This window comes from Electrophorus electricus, chromosome 25 (genome assembly GCF_013358815.1).
Source record: "Electrophorus electricus isolate fEleEle1 chromosome 25, fEleEle1.pri, whole genome shotgun sequence".
Taxonomy (NCBI): domain Eukaryota; kingdom Metazoa; phylum Chordata; class Actinopteri; order Gymnotiformes; family Gymnotidae; genus Electrophorus; species Electrophorus electricus.
In genome coordinates, this window is record NC_049559.1 from 1,348,004 (window position 1) to 1,366,882 (window position 18,879).

Genomic DNA, 18,879 nt, shown 5'->3' on the forward strand with positions numbered 1-18,879 from the left:
ACACACTTACACATACACTCACGCACACACACGCACACACTCACACACACATTTACATATACACACACGCACACACTCATATTCACACACACACATTTACATACACTCACACACGCACACACACTCATTCACACACACACACGCGCGCACACACGCGCACACTCATGCGCACACTCACGCACACACACACATTTACACATACACTCATGCACACACTCACACATACATGCACACACACATTTACACATACACACTCACGCACACACACACGCATACACTCACACACATTTACATATACACACACACACACGCACACACTCATACTCACATACACACACATTTACACATAAACTCACGCACACACACACGCACACTCACACATTTACATATACACACACACACACACACACACGCACACACACGCACACACACACACTCATACTCACACACACACACACACACACACACACACACCTCAACCCCACACAAACTTTCCCTTTGCTGTAAATAAACTACAGCTTCTCTGACTACACTGACTCTGCTCTCTTGAGTTGCTGCTCCCTGAGCTCATCGAGGGAACGGACTGGACACAGGCCATAGAGGCATGATTTATTTAGATTTATGCACAGAATATGCATATATGCAGATTGGACATATCTGCATGGTATTTAGCATATGTACCACAACCAATCAAATCGACGCATTCTTTCTGATTGCGTCTGAGTACTTTTATAGGAGTCAGTGTGTATCTGATACCCACAAAGTCGGAAGAGCAATGAGATAAAACCAAACAAACAGGTAGGCTTTGTGAGACATTCTACAATCCACATTTTATTTGTTTATGTGACAAAGTAAATAGCACATGCTGAGGCAATAACAAAAACTTAATAATGAGGTGAATCCTTGTTTTAATGTTTTAATGGTTTAATGACATAAGCTGCGAAGAAAAGTCGTATTTTGCTTGTAGGAAATCTGGTGGATATGTGCTATCTGGTGTATGCATAAAAGTTGAAGTAGGTATACCAAATGCGTCCACTAGGTGTCCATGTCATCTGGTGGGTGGTCGTATCTGTAATCTGCTCACACTCGGACCTTCTCCCAGAGAGCGTGGAGTTTGAGGGTGTGCTAGAGTATTTTCCTAGGAATCCCAGACAGCCTCTCATAGGATTCCGAGGTTTTTCTGAAGTGAGATCGATGTTGTCATTTCTGGGATCTGTTGGAGCTACTCCCACAATTTAGTGGTCACCCTGTCACCACTGGGACAAATTAAATTCACTTCAGTAATACTTTAATTATCCCCGAAGGGAAAAAGGCACAGTACACAACATATTTAATGTTAAAAACCCATAAGACACCATACCCAAGCGTTGTGAGACAAGACACTGTATAACGTCTGCTGCAACTAATTTCCTGAGGTGGCTGGCAGTATACCAACATCATTTTTGTTGAAAAAAGCAACTGTGACTGGGACAGATGTAGATGTTCTGCGGACCATCCTATAGTGGCAGCTGCAAAGATGTCATTCGTAGTGAAACCGCTCCAAGGCACTATGAGCAATGGGAGGGATCACACAAAATGTCCTTAGCATTCTTAAGTGTCTGTTGATGATGGTAGAAAAGGTGCGGCAATGTTCCCCAGCAGTTTTTGAACAAGTATTGACAATCTGAGGCAAATGCTTTCTATCATTAAGACCAAGTGAATAAAGGACATTTCTCTTAAAAACAGAATGAAAAGTACTTTGCTGCAAAAGAATTTAACTTTCATAAACAGAACTAATTTTGATGGAATTGTCTGGCAATCAGTTCTTATACTGGTGAACGTCTTAAATGATGCCACTGGTAATAGATGCAAGTTTCCCCACAGGCTGAAAAGCAGAGTCACTACCTTTTCTTTGATTTAGTGACGTTTCATTCCAGCCTAGCACTGTTACAACACTCAACAAATACAGAAAGAGTCAGTCCAAAATGGCTCTCAGCGCAAGGCAACAAAAAGTACTGTGTCATCTGCACAGGATCTGGATAAGAACTCCTGCAGTTGTTGGTATAAAAGATAAAGAGTAGGAATAAAATGTTTAAACTCTTTTTGAGTTGGTCAAACATAGTCACCATTTCTCAAAAAATAACCTAAGCTAACCCTTGCAAATTTTACATATGTCTGGCTGAGGTTTTTCTTCGGGTTTCGAAATGTTTGATGATAGGCTTCAGGCACGAACCCATACACTTTAAAAATATCAGCATTTACAAAAAGTCATAATCTGAACTGTGTTGTAAGGAGAAGGAGGAACCTCCTGAGCTTTCCCTGTGAGCTCAAACTGCAGACGCAGGGACCAGACACTGGGTGGCCTGTTTAACATGTTGGAAATCACTCATACGGAACTTCCTGACCTGCAGACCATCTACTACAAGCGGTGCCAGACCAAGGCCAGGAGGATTGTGAAGGACCCCACCCATCCCAACAATAGGCTCTTCTCTCTGTTGAGGTCAGGGAGGCGCTTTCGCTCCCTGAAGACCAAGACAGAGAGACTGAAGAGGAGCTTCTTCCCACAGGCCATTCAGGCCCTGAATCAGGGAAACTGATAAACCGTGGGGACCACCACCACCATGTGACTGTAAATCTGTACATTTGTAAGCTGGAATTGTACACTGTGTACATACACATATATCCACATATACATTGTACATTGTGTATATATACATATTATATATATATATATATATTTCCTTATGCACCCCTGTTTTTTCCTCAGTTCGGACAGACACTCACAAAACCATTTCACTGCAACTTATATTGTGTATGACTATGTACGTGACAAATAAACCAAACTTGAACTTGAACTTGGGATAGACTGGAGCGATGTGGCTTCAGGATAGGCGCTCTGGTAGGGGTAGCGGTAATCGGAACTGGAGATTGCTTCCGGACAGCTTCTCCAAACCCATGCTGATCCTCGTTATCGCAATCCCTTCGTCTTCCTCAGTTTGCCGCCCACGTCACCTTGATGGCTCCATGTCATGTTCTCGTTCGTCTCTGCATCTCCAGGTCAGGTTCCTTCGGTTTCATGGCTAGGACGGGATCTGTTTCTGGAGGCCGAAAGCCACCAGGATCTATGCCCAACGCGTGCGCAGGGCCAGGCAAAGTGTCTCCGTTTCTGAGCTCTCGGTTACCATCTCGACACGGAAAGATTCCGTCCTTCACCAGTTGAGCCTCCAACACATACCTAATCTCCATTTCAGGGGCCAACCGAGACACATTCATGCTAAAACAAAAATCAGCTATCAAAAGCAGATGAACCTTTCAGCACTTATCAAATCAATCCCAGGTAGGTCGGAAAAAGAAAAGCCACCAGCCAAACCAACACAGACCAAGCGAGATGGAGAGCAAGCCCCCGATTTTGTTACGACCCCAGTCTAGGCAGCGTGGACGCAACAGCAATGCTCAGTAATCTGCACAACTGAGCCAGGTGGAGCATGAATAAAAGAACCGAAACAAACAGGCATATGGCACAAAGCGATGTAGCGTACATCAGAAGAACACACATACTGCTGAATCATCCGGAGTGGTCACAATGCCAAACAAACGAAACCCACACTACATAAATCCCTATCTACCCTCGAACAAAAAATACACAATCCTACACTAACTCCCTAACCAGAAAAACAGACACAAACCGCAATCCCAAACAGGCACTAGTCCCTACGACCAGTGACTGTTTACAGGGCTCACACAAACAGTCAGTGAGACGAGACACACCGGGAAACTGGCAGAATGCAAACACTCATTCTAACAATATGGATGACAGCCATAACAACCTAAGGGGTGGTAGAGCATAGCAGACAAGTCCAAACAAGCTGAGCAAGAACAAGTACTAAACAGAGTCGGCGCTAACAAGATTGAGCCATAAGACGCCATCTTCAGTCCTCCGACTTGGTCCGTATGGAGGTCATCTTGATCGGTAGGGAGGAACCAGTCACGAGACAACAGTTGTATCCAGGTAGCGAAATCGAGCGCAACACAGGCATGGCGTAAAACAAGACAAAGAACAGGACAGCTCTGATAAAACCTATTATAGCTAGAAATCACATCTGAGGATTTCCCATTAAACCTTACTCATTACGGTCTACCAGGTCAAAAACCTGTAATCCATAAAAACAATTTATGTTAAAAACATGCACACGTTTGGTATTCCCTGTTAAAAACATGCGTACGTTTGTTATTCCCTGTTAAAAACATGCACACATTTGGTATTCCCTGTTAAAAACATGCACACATTTGGTATTCCCTGTTAAAAACATGTGCACGTTTGGTATTCCCTGTTAAAACCATTCACCAGTGCTTTTGATGCTTCCAGATGCTTATGCATTTTTGTGCCATCAAAATAATTTGGCATCAACCACAGGTCTGCCTGGTTGGTAAGCAAAATGTAAAGGATAGTTTTCCAGAAACTGCCTTACAGAGGCAGGCCAAATGACTCCCATGACCAAAGAAAGCAACTGGTCCTAGATCTCCAAAAGGACTGGAATTATAGTAGACGTTTTCCATAACATGGGGCTTGAAAGGGAACCCTTCAGCTATTCCAGGAACACTGCAATGAACTCACCTGCGCGGCAACTTCCCGTAAGACATCACATACCACACATGCTCTGCTGGCTTAGTGACTTTAAGACCTTTTTTGTTCTACATGGGATCAATAACAAAGGTGCTTCCCAATGACAGTGTTTCTGACGTGTTAGCAGCTCTGATGCCCGTTTTTCAAACCTGGCATAATAATGACTTTTATGTCTTTTATGTGTTACTGTATATATATTTAAGGTCAATCACTATATTAATTGCATCCATACTTTTAATTCCTTGCTATGCTAAATGACATTAACCCTGCTTGAATTTCTACTCTACTTTGCTTTCAAATAATAATTTAGCCTTCTCTTCATAGTGCACTTAACCTGTTAGTCTGTTGGCTCTTCTGACTCAGAGCAGGCATAAAAAAATATTTTTTCTTATTTAAGATGGCTTTTCATTGTCATTCATGGTTTATTATTTGGATAAATAGTGATTGTTTTATTAGGTATGATATTACTTGCAAATAATGTGATATATGAAGAAACCTCCTGGTTCAGAGACTTGGAACCCAAATGACATCTTAGTGACTCTGCTGATGACTTATCAGACCAGGTTTCTCTAACCTCCTAATAACTGATCGATATGTAGGCATAAGCTAAATCGATTTATGGTCAGAGAAGCCCGTGTGTGTGTGTGTGTGTGTGTGTGCGTGTGGGTGTGCGTGTGTGGGTGTGTCCGTGTGTATGTGCGTGCGTGTGTGTGTGCGTGTGGGTGTGTCCGTGTGTATGTGCGTGCGTGTGTGTGTGTGTCCGTGTGTATGTGTGTGCGTGTGGGTGTGTGTGTGTGGGTGTGTCCGTGTGTATGTGCGTGCGTGTGTATGTGCGTGTGTGTGTATGTGCGTGTGTGTCCGTGTGTATGTGCGTGCGTGTGTGTGTGTGGGTGTGTCCGTGTGTATGTGCGTGTGTGTGTGTGTGTGTGTGGGTGGGTGTGCGTGCGTGTGTGTGTAGGTGTGTGTGTGTGTGTGTGTGTGTGGGTGTGCGTGCGTGTGTGTGTAGGTGTGTGTGTGTGTGTGTGTGTGTGTGTGTGGGTGTAGGTGTGCGTGCGTGCGTGTGTGTGGGTGGGTGTGTGTGCGTGTGTGTGTAGGTGTGTGTGTGTGTGTGTGGGTGTGCGTGCGTGTGTGTGTAGGTGTGTGTGTGTGTGTGTGTGTGTGTGTGTGTGGGTGTAGGTGTGCGTGCGTGCGTGTGTGTGGGTGGGTGTGTGTGCGTGGGTGTTGGTGTGTGTGTGTGTGTGTAGGTGTGTGTGTGTGCGTGTGTGTGTGTGGGTGTAGGCATGCGTGTGTGTGTGTGTGTGTGTGCGTGTGTGTGTGTGGGTGTAGGCGTGCGTGTGTGTGTGTGGGTGTAGGCGTGCGTGTGTGTCCGTGTGTATGTGTATGTGCGTGCGTGCGTGTGTGTGTGTGTGTGTGTGTGCGTGTGTGTGTGGGTGGGTGTGCGTGCGTGTGGGTGGGTGTGCGTGCGTGTGTTCTGACTGCAGTGTCAGAGCTCTGAAAGGCTGAGTGGTTATCGCCTGTTCCTCTTCGTGTTTTACTACAGGAGTTGTCTACTGTATTTCTTACAAGTGATGCAATCATCTTCATACTGGAGAAACGAAGAGAAACCTTGCTGAAGGACCACCAGGGTTAACCTCATTAACACAAAGTCCATTAGTTATAAAACACCACTGAAAATTACACATGCTTAATTCTGTGTGTATTATAGATCACACATTTACTGAATTGGTGGCAGTAAAGCAACACTAGGTTAATTGTGGCTCAATATATGAAACGTTTGACCTTTCCTTTGAAGTGTGAAATAATGGTATTCAACCTAACCTGGAAATACAAACTGAGCTCAGACGTGCACAAAAGCAAAAACATCAGAAAATGGCTGTTAATTGACATCCTTGTTTACATTCTGAGTTAATAACACAGGGGGATATGAAATCGATGCTAGATTTCATTAGACTTCACATACCATGTCTTTGTGGGATTAAACTGTGTAATCTGGCAAGAGAAAGTGTATTATGTTGACAGACTATTTTAAATGATAGTATTTACTCATTGTGTTTATGTGCTAAAAATGAAGTAACACCAAACACCACTAGGTGGCACATTACATCTGTATCTAGTAATTGTGGAGATATTTTCTGTCTAGTGGACATAGTGAGAAATACAATGACAACGAAACTAATACACACATTTACAGCATTTAGCTGACACTTATCCACTTATCCAAAGCAACTTACAATTATGACTGAACACAGCTTGAGTAACTGAGGGTTAAGGGGCTTGCGCAGGGGCCCAACACTGGCAAGTGATGGGACTTGAACTGGCAACCTTCCAATTACAAGTCAAGGCAACCACTGTGGTAACCACTAAACATACTCACACTCTCTCTCTCTCTCTCACACACACACACACACACACACACACACACACACACACACACACACACACACACACACACACACACACAAGCTTATTACATAAATAAGGTCATTTACACTATGCTAAAATTACACCGGTACTCTATGGCAGCTAATAGGATCTAGATTAGATAAGATCTAATAGGATCTAGATTAGATAAGATCTAATAAGACTTCTCCCAACATTCTAAATATGAAGCCAATATAAAAGACAATGAAAGCAAGTGTACATACTCAGATCATATAGTAAGTGTTTGGTACATACTCAGATCATATAGTAAGTGTTTGGTATTTCCTGGGGTCATCAGGCAATAGCCTGTACTTTGACTGGTTTCTCCAACTGCCTGTCTATAAACTGAAGGTCAATTGGCTTGGCTGGGACCAGCAGCGTTCTTGTGATGGGCTTTACACTCTTTCCTGTAGGATCTGGCATCACCTTGTAGTGTTTCATTAACTGAAATAAACAAAACAAAACAAAACAAAACAGTATGTGAACTGCAGGGACCAGCGGTGTTATTGTGATTGGCCATATGTTCACTCCTGTAGGATCTGGATGTACTGTGTGGGGGTTAATTAACTGGAAAAACTCCACTGCACAAACAACCTGTGAATTTAGTGAATGGGTACTACGCAGTTGTGGAATTCAGAGCTGTAGTACTGGAATCGGAATACCCTTTGTGTCTAGTCACGCAGCTAGGAAAGTCAGACCGGATTATCTGAAGGCATTAAACCTGCATAACCCTCAGATACGTGGTAGACACGGAACGTGTTTCCCTACCAAGAACTCTGCTTCCTTGTACTGAGATATGTGCGGGGCTTGTTTGTTCTGGCTTTTTTCTTTTTAACACAGACCTTTGCAACAAAACTCCCCCATTAATAGCTACATGTGTTACATATGAGAGGGTATGGGTTAGATCGAATTAAACTAAACGGTGTAAAAAGGCTGAAAAAGTCTAAATGCTGAGGTCTGTAAATTTGGCACTGACCTCAGCATTTGGCCACAGCTCATGGTGATACACAGTGAACGCTGTCAGCAGCCAGTGACGTAATGTACTTAGAGAGAAACACCTCTACACATGTTTACATTTTATTACCGAATGGCTTCGTCGTCTCTTGTGGTTCAGACTTCCTCTCTGTGACGGACTCTTGGCTAACCTTTGGTCTCTGGAAGACTAACTGCCTTAACCCACCCAAGATCTCCAGCCTGAAGCAGGAATGGGGGCAGTGGTGTCCTAGCGATCATTTTTAGGGATTGTCTGAAATGCTGACAGAGAGCATTTGAGTTTTTAAGAGCGGCTGTGTAAAGTGCTACTAGGTAAAGTGGCGCCGTGATCAAAATCAATTCTTAATTCTTGGAGATTTTAACATCCATTGTCATTCTAAGCGTTTGGTTGGGAAATGTCTACAACTCACGGACTTTTATTCTGATTTGGCTAATACTGAACAGATCACAAAGTTTATGCATTACTGTCCAGGGTTATTCTGTCCCTGTGTGTTCTGTCCTCCTGTGATGACTTGTTACTTGAATAGTTGTATTTATTGTTCAGTTATCGGTGGTGAAGTCTATTTCCTTTCATTTATTCAAAGTAGCTTGTTTTGAATAGTTGATGATATTTTACAGCTATTTGGTTTGCACTCGTCTTTAAAATTTGCTACGGTAATAAAAGTGACAAATAAAAATGTTTCAAAATAAGTGCTAAGCGCTGTAAGCTATGGAACAGCCACAGCCGCAATCTTTGGTGTGTCTGTTTGCTTGTGCCACGCTACCTGGGACAGGATCAGGTACATCTCCAGCTCCGCCACTCGGCGGCCCAGGCAGGCTCGGATCCCGAAGCCGAAGGGCACGGAGCCGAAAGGGTGGTGGTCCGGGTGCTTGTGCTCCCTCAGCCAACGCTGCGGCAGGAAGGTGTGCGGCTCTGGGAATATCGTCTCGTCGTACGACACCGCGTAGTGGCACAAGTGGAAGAGAGTCTGGAAAAGGAGCATTATCAATACTGTTAATTTATTAATGAATTTATTAAGTACTTCTTTTGCACAAAGGCCGGTTCATTAGTGTATTTTTATGTAAGTAATAAACAATAAGTGGTAATGCTTACATTTTTTGGGAACACATAGCCACCCACTACTATTTCACTTTCAGCAGTGACACGTGCATTCCCTGGCACCACAGGGTATAGGCTGGAAACATAAATAAATTGTCTAAAATATAACTCTTTCCTATACCTCGGAAAAACTGATATCCTCTGATAAATCCCGTCACCTCTTCTGCTAGGGGAATCGCAACCGGAGTCTAAGGTCTAAATAGTCTAGGGGCCTGGACTTGGACATTTATAAAGCTGTTTTGTGACATCTGTTGTAAAAAACACCATATAAATAAATTTTGATTTTTAAAAAATTTGATTCGGTGCCTCACCGAAGGGTTTCCTTGATGATGGCCTTCAGCCAAGGCATTTTGCTGAGGTCTTCGCTAGAGGGCACCTTCTCACCCGGGCAAACGCTGACAACTTCCTTGTGTAGCCTCTCCTGAATCTCTGGCTCCCGGGCCAAGTGGTACAGAGCCCAGGAGATGGTGTTGGATGTCTGCAGAATAGATGCCAGGATAGCGCCATCACTCCAATGCCTGTGGCCAACGCTCGCAACTCACGTCCAGCCCAGCTTGGAAAGCATTTGGCTCTTGCTAAGAGGCTTCTTACAGTGTCGACTCCAGCCAGAAGCAGTTCGGTGATGCTCCCCAGCACCTCAGTAAGAGACATCTGCTTGCTGATCAGCAGGTGAGTGAGGTACTCGCCATCTACCGGCTCTCCTCGCTTCACATCCTCATCAATCTGTGCCATCTTCTTCCGAACCAGGTCGTCCGCTGAGCAACACATTTCAAACAAACTGCTCTAAAGTAACCCCATCCAAAGAAATGCAGTACTGCAGCCATCAGCTCATCAATGATGAGAAACTGGCAACACACGGCAACATGGCACCAGACAGGCTACAGATTCAAACCGTACACCATCAAGGTATTCCTAGATTGCTAAAGGTTATGTTCACTGGGATGTCATCTAATGCAACTAATAGCAGTCTGGGGTCCTTAGATTTCTGGACAGTAATAAATGCACTATGTGGCCAAATATATGTGGACACTCCTAATTATTGAGATCAGGTATTTCACCACACACCCATGTAAATTCAGAGCAAGTCCGAAATCACTTAAAAATCACCTACCCTCTGTTGAGTTTTGGAACATCAGCCAATACAAGCCTTAACAAAGAGTTAGGTTTGATGAAGGAGGGATAAGGGTCCAGGACTATTTTATGTTTTCAATTTTCAAATGAATGAATGGGCAAACATTCCCATACAGCCCCTCCAGAATCTTGTGGAATGTTCTAGAGAGAGGCTGTTTTAGCCACAAAGCAGCTGCCAACTCCATAGTGTTTTGTAATGGGATATCAAGCAGCCTCATACAGGTGTGATGGTCAGGCGTTCACATACTTTTGGCCGTATAGTATAAGAGTTGAATCTACTTAACAAGTTGAACCTAATTAACAGGTTGATCTCTTAAGTGAATATAGACATCATGACCAAATGAAGAAATGAACCAATGGCAAAACAGTGTAAACCAAACCTGGCGGCTTTCACCCACCGCACACACAGTAGTGTGTAGATGTGCGAGCAGTGATCTTCAGAATCATTTTGTCTACTTATGCTTCAGGTGCATGTGAAAACCGATCAAAGAAAACCCAGTAGTGCGTTTATTTCACAACAGCGCAGATATTTGGGATTCACTCACCGACTTTGAAAAGATGATCCCACACAGACACAAAGTGCTTCCAGAAGGGCATGTAGGGCCAAACAGACTTGGGAAAGAGAACAACGATGGGCGAAAGGCGGAACATTTCTCCCACAGAGAAGATGAACTTCTGGGTCTCCTCGGGGACTACCTCGTTCAGACAGCCCAGCCGCGTCTCAAACAGGACTGAGGATATCCCTGCCCACACACAAACGTAACAGAACAATTTGAGAAAGACGCAACTCCTCGGAACTTGTAACAGACAATCATTCTGTTTTTGAAGGACCTCGTTTACCTTGTGGCATTTCATCTACCAAGCTCCGTGGAAACAAAACAGCTATGAAACAGAGTCACTTTACATCACTCTATATTTCACAATAAAAGTCTTAAAACTGAAGCAGTATGAACACAATGCTTAACCTACTCTGTCCAGAGAGCCCAACAGTGACAACAGTTCACAAAGTAAACGAGCTCAATGGAAGATTTTGGAGGGTCTTGTTCCCTCGTAGGTATTTCTACCTGAAACCAGAGCCACTGCTTGTCACCAGCAAGGCAGTCAACTGCTTGAGGCCCCAGGCCAGTGTGAGGGTCCCCTAGGGCTGATAAACTTTTAACTACAGCAGTGGCCATGCGTAACGTTTGCAATGGAAGAATGAGAACAGAATTCCCTAAGGGCGCCCTGTGATTTTTTTCCGAGGGCTGCAACAGACTCTAGTATCGGCATTGCCTGTAGCAACGTGTCCTAATTGTGGAGTTTATCAGCCTCTCGGTCTTTATGCACAGCCCACATAACACAGAATGTACTGTGTGACATCTGTTGTATGTCACAAAACCTGAACTTGAGTAAAATAGGCCAAAATATTGAACAAACTAGTGTTTCTCAAAGAATAGGACCGCAAATTGATTTTCAGATGGTTTTTTATTTAAAATGATGTGACAGTGGTGAATATTAAATGCACTCAGATGGGTCGCCATCGTTATGTGTTTAATGATCAGTGTTAATTAATTCCCCATTTCCACCCCAAATACCTGGAAACGCCCACGCCCCCCCCCCCCCCCCCCCCCCCCCCCCCCCCCCCCCCCCCCCCCCCCCAAAGCACAAGGGTGTATTTCAAATAACCCATAAAAGGGGAAATCCCAGTCAAATAGATCTCATCAATCATCCCCATGTTTGCCTTCAGTAGTCTACTTGGCTGTCTGGGTAAAATGCAGCAGGCGGCATTTTAATCTTATGCTTTTCACCATTTTATCAGCTGTAGTTCAGATGAGTGGGCTGTGCTCAGCTATAAAAATGTACATAACTGAATGTGTCAGTCTGTGTTTTACTGATGGCAAAAAAGAGGGGTTTGACTCCCTAATTAGAAATACCACAATTTTGCCAATGCACAGGTTATTCTTCATAGCTGACAGAAAATAGGCAACTTTAGCATTTCTTCCAGGTCAAAAGTGTGATATCAAAGTAATCACACACACATATATATATATATATATATATATATATATATATATATATATATATATATATAAAACAAAAATAATAACTATATATTTTAGTAATCGAGCAATGAAAACAAAACCCTTGCAACAAATAACATATATCAGCCATTTCGCCTTTCCGTGTAATCAGTTATTTTAGTTTATTTTATACAACTTTTATATTAAAATGCTAAAATGCTTTATTTATATTTACCTTACTTCATTCATGTAGACATTTAATAATAAAAAGTTGCAATAATGCTTTATATTATTGCTTTTATTTGCAGAATGGAGAAAACGAGTAAATGGTGATGTGTCATTTTCGCTGTAAGGGCTCCTTTAATCACACTTGGAGCTGCTGACTGTTGGTGCCTGGCGTGAATCAGCGCGAGAGCGGAGTAAATATGAGCGCTCGCACGCGCATATTTTGCACGCGAGCAAAGGAAATATGTGGCCGGTCTCTGTTCAGCGGTTCGAAGTTTCAGTAGTGACATTGTCATTTACAGTTTGTAACACTGGAATCCCATATAAGACACCTCAAGCCAGCCGGTCGGACTGGAATCTGGACTGTTACTGGTCTTTTGTTCTGCAGCAGAACACCAATGACTGAGATGCTCTTTATCTCCGCGTGTCAGCGGCCTGCTTCCTTTAGTCTGACATGTGGACACTAGGTCAGAAGTGAAGGCAACAACCTTTTATCTAATCAACCCACCAATTATCACCATCATGTGAGGAAATTCAAGGCCAGCTTTAAGAATGAAGTTCAAGGCCTCCGTGTTGATGAGGTCTGCTATCTTATGTCATATTCAGAATGTATGCTGACGATTACATTCCACTGCCATAATAATATAACTATAATGTAGATATGTCGACTGATGTGCACCGTAAGAGAACAGTACATTTCATTTGCTTATGTGAACTAAAATTAAATTAAGTCCAGAATACTAATGCAGTATGGAATGTCTTGAAAACAACATATGCCAAATGTTTAATACCTGTTGTATAAAAATACAAACTCTGTCTTCTAAATGTTTACAGACGTCAAATTAAGTGAGAGATTAAGAAGATTAAGGTAATTGGTTGAAACTTGAGTACTGGGAAATACTGTGAAATACTGTCATGCTCTGTTTAGTCCAGGGTCTCTGAACCCAGACCTTTGGACCCATCACAGTTCACTTTTAAAACTCCAGTACTCCAACACAAAGTGTACAAAGTGTTCAGTGTTCCTAAAGGCTTGTGCAGGGATACCGTGAGCAGCAATATAGCAAACCTGTGGAGTGTCTGAGGAGTCCTGGCGATCGGGCAGGAATGCTGGTCTAGTCACATCGTTTAATGCATTTTACCTTCAAAGGCAAATTTGTAGAGCTCCCCTGCTACGTCGTGCACCAGGACTCCATTGCCTTTGGTTGCCCGAAGCAAAGCCAGCTTCTTAACAAAATCAGTCACCACCTCGTTGATGGCGTTCGTGTAGGAGGACACATGTTTGGGTTTGAGCATGCGGGGGTTCAGGATACTTCGGATGCGCAGCCATTCCGCACCCATCCTGCAGACCAACAAAGAGCAGAAAGGAGCTTTATCTACTCTGCTGTCCTGTGTTAAGCAGACCGAGTCTAGTTCATAAAACCTTAGAAAACCTACTTAACTCTAACCCTAACCCTAACACTAACCTAACCCTAACCCTAACCTTGGCCTGTAGAAAAGGAGGTGGCCCATAACCTAGCAAATTAGCAGATCTCCATGTGTGGGGGCTGCTGAATGTGAGATGAATCTGGGATTCTGACAGCATGTTTTGTTTTTGACTTGCTGGAACAGACAGGCAAGTTAGGATCAACAGAAAGTTAAAACCAAATGATACTGACATTTGTACTGAACTGATTTACTCACTGTAGCTTTGGTTTTGGTTTTGATGGCAAAGCTAGAATTTACAAATAATTAATTTATTTTTTCATAACTCAACTGTAAAGCCATTTAGACCTTCTCTTGCCTACTGCTATTGTCTATGATGCAGGCACCAAGACATGAGGTGTGATTTAAGGTTTTTCCTAATATAACAGAAATACGAACTATTCCTTTCCGTGTAGGAAAGCACGGCCCCGACGTAGCAGACGCAAGGACAGTCTGCACCGAGCGCGGATGGCCGGTAAAGTGCGCGTACAGACTCACTCGGTGAGAGGCCCGTAGGCCTGCTGGCGCAGGTCCCGGTAGCGTCTCCAGTGGGGCATGTCGGTGCGCACAGGGTACCGTCCCTCCTGGCGTAGTACCTGTTCGATCATGTCCGCGCTGGCCACGTTGATCACCACCAGCGGCCCGTACGTGGACTTCCACAGAGGACCGTACAGCTTGCTGTGCTCAATCTTCACGTGATTTAAACAAAATAGAGGATTACAGCCGGACTAAAACAGGCTGGATAAACGCACAACGTGACGCGTATCTTAAGTATAACAATGTTTAGGATACTTGGGTCATTTAAAAGTAACGGAAAACGCATAGAGCGGCCAATGATAAGGTTACTGAGTAGAGCAGAAATGTTCTCCAAACATCTCCTGTATATTTCTAAATAAATGAAATAGCCTTTGTTGTTATGGAACAACCACATTTAGCCTACTTAGAACTGCTATATGTATTTAACAATCGTTTAAAGCATTTCTATGCAAAATATAAATAAATAACTATTAAATAAAATCTAATTACCTGCATTTGGTGAGCCACTTTAAAGTAGCCTTTACCAAAAAACCAGTAGAGGGACGTTAAAAAGCTCGGGCCGTCCAGGTCGTCTATGGTTTTGAGCTTGTCTCTCACTGCCGTGGACGCGGTTCGGTATCGCCCTTCGCAGACAGGCGAAAATGCAGAGGCTGTACATTTTAGGCCGCTTGGACTTTCTTGTTTGCATGCAAGTAATCCACTTTTTAACAGTGACTTGCAGAACATGTCCAAGCCTTCCCGAACTCCACGAGCTCGTCCCGTTTCCCAACTAACGTCACGCTGTAACGTCTCCTGCTGTACTGCAGCAGTGCGCTCGGCCTGAACGCGAGTGAACTTTACCAGGAAGACCCTGCTAAACCTGTTCCGTGCGGAGGTGGCGCGCAGAACAGGGAGATCACATGACCATTGGCAAGTATCGATGGAAGATGGAAGCAGTAACGGGAGTGTGCGTGCAGAACCGGGGCTGGACGGAGGGTCGGACGCGCAGAGGCCGCGCGCTTCTATCCACGCACCACGGGCTCGGTTTGGAGGAAACGGCACTGCTGGACTTTCGCGAAAGTTCGAGCTGTCAGCGTTTTGAATTATTGACTGATAGTTTGAACTCGGTTCGGTACACGAGCCTTCCGAGATCCGCTGTGGATCTGCGCACATGCGTTTGTCACCGGTGCGAGTCGACCGGATGAATGACGATTGGCAGAAATGCGCAGACCGTTTGGCTCGGGCTGTGTTGTGTTTCATAATAACAGTTATGTTGACGTAATTTTATTTGTACATTGAGGGGTTGCAGTATTGTTTAATGTTTAAGTGGATTCATGAATTAATAAACACTTAAGGTATATTTCCTGTGTCAGTCTAGGTTTTTCTTAGGACTAGGGGCCAGGTTTTCCTTTATCTTTTTAGGTATTGGGGTCAGGTTTTCCGTTCCTCACCTTTCCAAGATGCAAAACCTGCCGGCTGCCCTGTGATGTGTTCAGGTGGTACGAGCACAGGCAAGCACAGGCAAGCTGTACACTTAGTAAAATTCTGATTAAAATATGACCAATCACAACGAAGATTCATTTTCGCTAGAGCTATTTTGTCGAGAGAAACAAATGAGGCATGGTTATGTGGAGGGACGGATAAGACGGCATCATCACATGCTTACTTAAGTTCGCGTTTTATACAACTGCTGAACTGTCAGCAAAATACCAAATCGAAGAGCGATCACAACAGACGTGTAGACATGAGGCAGCCAGACGCATGCCAGGCTAGCCACGGAGCATCACTAACGCCGCATCACCGCTGATCCGTACGGAGCGACCGTTCCCCAGACGACTCCATCACCAGGCAGAGTCGTCTGCTAACGGCATCGTGAATCAAGTGTCTCTCGGTCCTCTACCTCTTTCTTCCTCCAGGCGTGTTTAGTTTTCTAAGAAAACGGCCACGGCTGCACGCAACAATGTTCAAGCTTCTGTGAAGAGATGGGCTTACTCGAAGGAGGCCGATGTAGCCTAACTTAACAGAATGGAAGTCGGTCTGAATAGCATTCATATTTCCAGTGCTTCACAAGATAAAACAATTAACATTCAAGGTCACTAATCCAATATTGGTATGAAATTGATTGTTTGATGCCTCTGATTGTCTAGAAAAAAAGGGGGAGAGAATAATATTATTATTCTGTAACACCAAGGGGTTAATAACGCATTTTATTGATGTCTTGATTTTGATTTTATTATTGATGCAGTGATGGGTAACAACAAAAGTAAGAAACAAAAAGCTGAAACAGCTGCACCATCAGGGTGTCAGCCTCGAAAATCATTGCCACTCTTGTTCAGCGTGCAGCCACGGCATTCCCACCACGAGTTAACGCTGCTGTCATAGCTGGCTGCAGACGAGGAGCAATAGCTTCGAGAAGGGTCGACGAGACGAGATCAGAAAAGAGGTATGCAAGCTACGCGTCGGGTGGGAAACGGCCGCCATGAGCACCATCGAGCAGTACGCCACCCACTCTGAAAAGCAGCTGAGAACCGTATCAGGCAAAAAAATGAACGAGGAAAGAGAATGAGGCACATCCAGCAGCCCTCACAACGTATCAAGCTGTCGCAGGACAGAGAGGCAGAGGCCGTGGTCGAGGACGAGGCCGTGGAAGAGGAAGAGGAAGAGGAAGAGGGGGCTATGAGCAGGACGACAGCAAGTGATGACCGATGCTACACGTGTCAGACACTTTGCAAGAGACTGGAAAACACGGAAGCAGAGGGGCTATGATGGGGAAGCAGACTGACGGGCAGAGTCGGGGACGGGTCAGCCGCAGCTACAGATAAGAGCACACACACATGCACACCACACACTCCCAGCACACACGCACCACACACTCTCTCCCTCATATCTGAAGTATACCGCACCTCCTTAATCTTGCTTGCCACAACTGTCCCTAACAGTGCAGGGTATACGAATGTCATTCCTGGTGGATTCAGGCACTGCAAAATCTGTAATTCAGGCTAGGGAATTCGACGTCCCGTTATCTGGGAAAACACAGAGGACGGTAGGGGCCACTGGACACACTACCCAGGAGCATTACTCCCTCTCCCTTGCCAAACTGAAGGGGGGCAAAATTTCACCCATGCATTCTTAATGTCCACAGTGTGTCCAGTAAATCTGTTAGGACGAGATTTGATCCGCAAGATATGCATGGTAATTGAGTCCAGACCCTTGGGCCTAAAGGTAATCGAGCCAACAGCGCAACAGACGTATTATGATCAAATTGAGCCACTGTACTCATAACAGTGGCTGATTGTGCAGGAACCCACCAGAACTGACTATGTGCAGATGTCAGATATCCTCAAACGAAATGAACAAACAGGGGTGGAAGTAATGAACTGGAAAACCGGCACTGTACCGCATATGTGTTCGTAGGGCCCGATCATGAGAATGAAAAGGAGTGGTTTGGCAAGGAGCTCCCAGGAGAGGTAATTTGCCTTGATTATGTGCATTAGGAAGAGGGGAAGTGTGCAGCCTCAGTGATATTAGCTGAAGGCCCGCCTACTCACCAAAAGGAGCGTTTTGCTGTGGCATTCTCACATCCTCATGTGTCAATCACAAAATTGAGAGGCCTCGAACGGGAAAATTTGGGGCCTTGGGCGAGAGCAGAACAGGAAGGTACATGGGAAATTAATGAGCAGGGAGAGGAGGTGAATAGTTGCACGGGCTTCTGGCCGCAACCACTCAAGAACAGTGTGATTCCTTGCGCTTACTCACGCACTTGGCCGAGGCTGGCCAGTAGGTCGAAGCTACAATGTCGAAGTTACAATGTGTCTAAATATTTTTGTAGCCTCTGTATTATATGTGCACAGAACAATGTAGGACGAGGACAATCAGTGCCTCAGGCGGCACACCCTCCAATGCGAGAACCATTCCAACACCTGCAAACGGACTTCGTAGAATTAACACCGAGTGAAGGAAAAAAAATGCTGTCTTGTTATCGTGTGTATGTTTTCTAAATGGGTGGAAGTGTTTCCTACAGGGAAGCAGGATGCCGAGATGGTGGCAAAAGCTTTGTTGACCGAAATTATTCCCAGGTGAGAAATTCCCAACAGAATCTCCAGCGATAACGGTACTCCATTCGTGAATCAGGCATTAGACATGCAAATACTAAGGCATAGCTAGTGGAAAGGGAAAATGGCACACTCAAATCCAAATTGGCAAAAACATGTCAGGAGACGGGCCTGGCATGGACTAAGGCCCTCCCACTGGTGCTCATGAGCTTGAGGATGGTACCAAAGGCACAGTCTTAGCCTGTATGAGATTCTGCTCGGACGCCCACCAAATGCAGGATTCGGAGGAATGGGAGCAACGAACCAGCTGGAAGGAGCCATAGCTGATGTCATGCTTTCTTATTGTGCTAGACTGCATGAATGTTTCTCAGGTCCGGC

At 44.5% G+C, this 18,879-nt stretch overlaps 1 protein-coding gene across 1 annotated transcript; it reads right to left on the reverse strand.

Annotated features, from left to right (window-relative positions):
• Nucleotides 1-6,866: 6,866 nt before the first annotated feature.
• Nucleotides 6,867-15,784, reverse strand: si:dkey-91i10.3 (cytochrome P450). The gene is made up of 9 exons (XM_027024420.2): nt 14,960-15,784; nt 14,432-14,622; nt 13,612-13,811; nt 10,793-10,990; nt 9,708-9,871; nt 9,428-9,594; nt 9,111-9,192; nt 8,782-8,985; nt 6,867-7,468 (listed from the first exon to the last, which is right to left on the reverse strand). The coding sequence occupies exons 1-9, from the start codon at nt 15,707-15,709 to the stop codon at nt 7,319-7,321; spliced, it is 2,106 nt and encodes a 701-aa protein (XP_026880221.2). The 5' UTR covers nt 15,710-15,784; the 3' UTR covers nt 6,867-7,318.
• Nucleotides 15,785-18,879: the final 3,095 nt, after the last annotated feature.

Coding starts and splice junctions, on each gene's coding strand:
- si:dkey-91i10.3 (XM_027024420.2), bottom strand. CDS start 15,709: ATGAAACACAACACAGCCCGAGCCAAACGGTCTGCGCATTTCTGCCAA. Junction 9,193..9,427: donor ATCATCAAGGAAACCCTTCG/GTGAGGCACCGA, acceptor TTATGTTTCCAG/CCTATACCCTGTGGTGCCAG. Junction 7,469..8,781: donor TGTACCTGATCCTGTCCCAG/GTAGCGTGGCAC, acceptor TGTTTATTTCAG/TTAATGAAACACTACAAGGT.